At 52.1% G+C, this 6000-nt stretch overlaps 1 protein-coding gene across 1 annotated transcript; it reads right to left on the bottom strand.

Moving 5' to 3' along the window:
• Positions 1-1856: 1856 nt before the first annotated feature.
• Positions 1857-4857, bottom strand: TRIVIDRAFT_61853 (uncharacterized protein; the record flags this gene model as incomplete). Its single annotated transcript, XM_014103879.1, has 5 exons — positions 1857-3152; positions 3209-3750; positions 3812-3991; positions 4113-4673; positions 4734-4857. 5 exons carry the CDS (start codon positions 4855-4857, stop codon positions 1857-1859), a joined length of 2703 nt encoding a protein of 900 aa, XP_013959354.1.
• Between the last annotated feature and the right edge of the window lie 1143 nt (positions 4858-6000).

Raw genomic sequence — 6000 nt, 5'->3', positions numbered from 1 at the left:
CGACCTAGTACTATCGTACTACTCGTATACACTTTCGTGCTATCATGTCCATAGGTTAGTGCAGTCACTGCATGTACGTTGCGGCACGAGGATGCCGGCATACACAACTACTGGGAAGATATCCAATAGGATGGGCACTGATATAGTGCTCACCGGCTCTATTCAATTCGAGACTCTCTTGATCAAGGTAGTATAATATAATACTCGTATGCACATGCTAACAAGGTAATATACTTACTGTACATGCATGCACTTGATCCTCCTCTATTAGGTAGTTGAACCGCCCCTGGAGTCGCGACAACCGAATACAAACTCGCAACTATTGATCCGACTATACTAGTCCTCTCCACAACCCGGCACTGCGCTGCCGGATTTCTCCTTAGCAAATGCCCATATACTGTTTGTCTACCTATATGTGTACGAAAGTATACTCGTATGCATCCCGGATCTACAGCCAACCACCATCATGGCGAGACTAAACACACATTGCCATGGCCGCCACACAATTTCCCCGTCGGTTAGCCCGCCCGCAAACCTTTTTTTTCCCCGAGGGAGAAAGCCAAGACACGGAAATAGTGTGTAAGCCAGGGGGGGAGAACGAGACAGATTCCACGCCTGAATACGATGATTACGAGAGGACGCAGAAGTGACGCCAAGTAACTCGTTGAACCAGGGGGGGGGGGGGCTAACTCTAAGATTTGCCATCTTGTCGACTACCTACTAGCTCTCTCTCTCCCATCCTTCCTGCTGAAGCTAAGCAACCTGGAATTACGCGGCGACGTATCGCGTGCTTGCCAGAGCGCATGTGGAGTCAGCACAAGAGATTTGAAGTATCCTCAGTCATGTTGTCTTCGCTTGTTGAGTGTCGAGTCGGGCCGCCTTTTGCTGCAGATAGGTGACCTGTCAACGCAAGTAGGAATCAAGACACACCGGATGTGATGCATCCAGACTGGTCCACCTCCATACAGGAAATTGATACGGGCATCAACGACATGCATCCCCGTTTACACGTTGTTGCGTCTCGTCACACAACACGTGCCTTACTCTATCCAAAAGAAAAAAAAGGAAAAATCAGTCCACTTTCAGAAACGTCTTTATCGTGTTGCGTGCTTCATACACGTATCTACATGTAGGCACATATCCATACATGCAATCCTTCCATCGCAATCACACAGCTCCAGGCACCCGACATCCGGTTATCAAAGAATCATTCCATTTTGCGGGATTTGGAATTCCTTCCCTTTCTCCATCCTAATTGCGCAACAACTCCAATTGTGATATTGGCCCCCAATTCAATTTTCCTTTTTCCGGCCCCCCATCGTGGCGGGAGGAGTCAGAACTCAACGTCTGTAAGGCGATGTAACGCAAAATACCCTGTTTCCGCCAGTGGAGCCGGCTCCCATATTAAAAATCCACGGGGGGTAAGGAATAGCGATGGAGGATTACCATGTCCAGAAAGAACCCCTGCTTTTCTTTAACCAAAAGGTCTTAGAGCTCGCCATTGTTACCAATTGGAGCTGTACAGGTGTTTCTGCCGATCTGTTGCACATCACTTAACCAACCCCGGAAATATAAGCTCTGGCCCTTCAGCGGGCTACCTAATGCCGAGCTCCAACTACCAGCATGTTCCGTCGTCTACGGCCAGCCCACCGTTATAAGATTGTCGTTTGGTTAAGAAGTATTTTATCTATCACGGTCAGTCACTTAGTGTGGCGTTGCTCTCTCTGAGAATGGGTATATATCACTATCTAAGTCCCTTATGCGGACATTGTGCTTTTGCCTACCAACACATCAACGAGCTAACCCTGTCTTCCGCTGGGGCTTCAACAATCCCACAACGACCCAACGACCTTTCTCTAGAACCTGTAGCCGCCGCTGTTGCCACCGTGGTCGCGGGAGCTGTACTCATCATCGTCGGCCTCGTCATCGTCATGGTGGCGGTGTCGTCTGCCATGGCCACTTTCCTCACGAGACCCATATTCGCCGCCGTAGCTGTCGTCTTGCCGGCCATAGTTGCTGCCATAACTGTCCTCTTCACGACGTCCGTAGCCGCTGTTGCCGCCGTAGCTATCTTCTTCGCGGCGTTCATAGCTGGATTCGTAGTTGCTTGTGTCGCGGCGCTCATAACTGTTGTCGTCGTCATCGTCCCGGCGATGGTGTCGTCTCCCTGATTGATCGTCAGAATCATGACTATGATGATGGTGGTGGTGATGGTGCCCGTGGCTGTGCTTCTTACGGCTGTCATTCGACCCCCTGCTGTCGCTCCTTCGCTGCTCATAGCCACCTCCGTAGCTTTCCTCCGTGGAGCGGTATTCGTGTCGTTCGGTGCGCTGTTCATACGATTCATAGGAGCTCTGATGAGTCTCCCGCCTCTCCTCGTAGCTGGAGCCCCCATATCCTCCGCTGCCGTACGAGTCTTGCTGCTCGGAGCGTTGATATGAGGATTCACGTCCACCGTCGGGGTGATAAGTTTGACTATATTCGGCTTGGCCGTATCGATCTCCCTGTTGGCCATACTCCCGCTGGCGTTGTGTATAGGAGCCGTCATCTCCAGTCTCATAACTCGTTTCTCTCTTGGTCGAGCCTTGCTCAAAGGCTCCTCCCAGGAGGCTTCCAGCCATTCCACTGATGAGGCCGCCGATGCCACCGTCTTCGCTAGACTGCTGTGGCTGAGTAAAAGGAATCTCGACACCGGTATTCTGGGAAACAAAGCCGGACAGGGCACCAGTGGCGCCCGAGAAGATGGCGGTTGCGGCTGCGCCTGCAATCTGATCCTCAATACCTTGAGGCTCGCCAAACTCCTTGCGCATCTTCAGCTTACCCGAGCAGCCGTGGCCAGTGTCGTGGACGCCCTCCTTGTGGTTTTCGCCATTCAAGACGCCCCGAGGAGAGAGCTTGCGGCGGTAGTCCTCGCGCTGGTCCTCACCCATTTCACCCCACCATTCTTGGACAGAGTTAAAGATGAGCTGTCGCGCCTCGGCTACACCATCATAGCCCATGTCACGCTGGGCTGGGTGGTGCATGACACCGTTGACAATGCGATTCAACAAGCGATCAACATCAACTGAATCATCGTCAATGGCTTCCATGAGCTGTGGTACCACCCAGTGGAGCATCCTGGCGGCAGTTCGGCCGGCAATCTCATTGAGAATCTACACCACCATTTAGCTTGTGAAGCCGAATCCCGGCACCTCGATGTTACACTTACGTTGGAGAAATGATCCTTGGACAGCATTGAATGGGTAGGATTGGAAGAGTAGTCGTCGTCAAAAACGACATGCTGTTCCTGCTTGCTGCTCTCGATGATTTCTGAGGATCCGGTTTGAAGTTCACTCTTGATCTGGTGGATCAATGGAACGATGAATGGTGCGATGATGGAAAAGACGAAAATGGAAAGCTGCTCCTCTAGTTGCTCAATAATCTTGGGAAGAATAGGGATGTTCTCAATAGCGCCGCTAATGCTCTTCATAATGCTATCGTGGAATTCAATGACGGGCATAATCTGTCGATAGATGTTCTTGACATAGACGGTGAATTCTTCGGGATCCTTGGGAGAGACTGGAACAGTTTCCTGCTGAGCGGCAGACGCATTGGACTGGAGCTCGTCAAGCTTCTCTCCTTGGTTGCCTCCGATGATTCCAGGAGGGAGCTTGCTGAGGAGCGATTGGAGCAAGCTTGTGTCACCGGTCTTGCCTTCGTTGAGTGCTCCCTCGAGTTCGTCAATTTCATTTTGAGTCAACTTATCCGACACTACGTAAGCGTTAGTAGTTGAAGGGTATTGCCCAAGTTGCAACGAATAATCTGCACTTACCCTCTCCGGTGACGGAGTGGAGGAAGTCGACGCCTCCGAATGTGCCCGTTACGATAGGATAGACGGGACCACGAGCACCTTGCAGTTCAATCTGAGTGTTGCGGCCAACGTGCGGGAAGACTCCACGTTCTCCCATCTCAATGAGTGCAAGCTCAGTATAGTTGCTGTGGGCGAAGAAATCTATTTAAGCTGAGGTTAGAAGATGGCTTCAAGCAAGCAAAACGGGGGGTCACCATAGACAATCAGCGTGCCGTGGGCGGCTTAGTCTACTGAATGCTCTGCAGCGGGATCTATTATTTACCTTCCAAACAGTGCAGACCAGTTCCCATCAACCGGAGGGCTTCGTACAGCTCCGGCTTGTTTCCGGAGCGCTTGTACTCACGACCTAGCTCGATGCATCGACCAAACAGATTCCGGACGTGTTTAGCGGATGTCATGATACCAGCTTGCTCGTTGGCAATGTAGTTTTTCATTCCGGTTTCCGGATCGATAGCCAGCTCGGTCTCCTCGTCGATGGGGCCTCTCAGGCGGGGATCAAAGTCTCGGGGGTCGACGCCTTCTCCATAGCCCTTGGGATTGTCAATGTGATCTTCTGGGCGATAGCATCCAAGACGCTCGGCCGTAACCTCAAACTCGCCAGAGCCGTAGCCAAAGGACATAAAGCCAAGAACGCAGAGCAGAAGTCGGATGGCCTCGGCAGAGACCATCTTGACGGTAGCCACATCGATGGCCTGGGAGTAGTCGCGCAGCCAGTTGCCAAAGTAAACTCGAGAGACAGTCCGCTTGTTGAATTTCTTGCCACCCTTGATAGCATGGGCCATGGCCAGGGTTAATAACGCATCTTCGATGTCGCCGTGTCGCCCTGTAGATTTACGAGTTAGCGATATGGAGAAACAGAAGAGCTTGAGCAGAGCTGGCATACAGTTTTGGCCCTCAACCTTGGAGACAGAGGCAATGTTGCCAGCTCCAAAAGCAGCGGCCGGCTGGACCAAGCAAACAAGGAGCACCAGCCCCAAAAGGAAGCCAGGCGCCCTAAAGTCGATCATGGTGCCACGCTTTGCAGGAATGAATCGTCAATGTTTGTGCGATGCCGCAGCGAGCCTGTCGCTATCAGGAGAGATCTAGATGATGAGACTTGGCTAATACCCAAGTTCTCTTGGCAACGAAAGTGGAAATAGGAAGAAGAAAAAGAAGACAGGAAGATACTAGGTAAGACCAGATTGGTGAAGGGAATATTAAAGGAGGAAACGGCGAGAAGAGAGGGGCCAAGGTACGGAGCATGGAGGGGCATTTTGGACGGAGCACAAGGTCATGCTACTCGTACTACTCCACGGATATACTTAGTAGCACAGGTAATCGGCCTCAGCTCACACCAATCGGCAGCCGCATCAGCTGTCGTCAGGAGTCTTGGCAGAAGCTCCAGCAGGGTCCAGAGACCAACCAAAGGCCACCGGACGGCCTCTGACGCAGCGGCTTTTAGCTCTGGATGGCATGCCGGCGCCGTTTCATGCCGCGAGGGGCAACAATGCCGGCGGGCTTTGGACGCCTGGTGGGGGATCAAGATACCTCGGACTTGGTGGCGTCCGCACGCAGAGGGCGGGTATACGGGAGACGCTTGTGGCAGACGCTATTTCGGCCAGGGTCGGTAAGGTTACTTGATACTCTGTTTTTAATACGACCACGCGTCGCAGCAGCGGTCTGAAAGGGTCGTGGCGATGCTTGTACTGTAGAGTAGAGCAGATCAGATCAGCAGATTGAGGAGAAATGACATCCATGTACGGAGTACAGTAACATGTATCTGTGCACTAGGTACCCGGTAGTACGCAAGGGGGTTCAGAGGTACCTACCTGGCACATGCAGTAAGGCTGACTTCGATTGCTGCGTGATGCTCCGGCACAGCTTCGATCCCCCGCCCAAAGAGAAAGAGGCGTCGATGCGTCGTAGATGAGATCTGTGCTCGCTTTTTAATTACAGCGATGCATATGTGCAGAACTACCAGGCGAGACAAAAGGCATTAGTCCATAACAGTAGGTAGGGACCTTTAGCTGCTGAAGCATTCCAGGTTGATACCCAAGTTGCTTCATGCATGGCGCTCATGAAGGTGCTAGTCTATGAGAGTAGGAGCTCGGCACTTGCTGGACTTGATTGCCGGGATACCTGCATCGGTAGCACTACACACTTCAGATGTC

Source organism: Trichoderma virens (genome assembly GCF_000170995.1).
Source record: "Trichoderma virens Gv29-8 chromosome Unknown TRIVIscaffold_3, whole genome shotgun sequence".
NCBI lineage: Eukaryota > Fungi > Ascomycota > Sordariomycetes > Hypocreales > Hypocreaceae > Trichoderma > Trichoderma virens.
The sequence above is the reverse complement of the archived record's forward strand: the minus strand, read 5'-3'. Positions and strand labels throughout refer to the sequence as shown.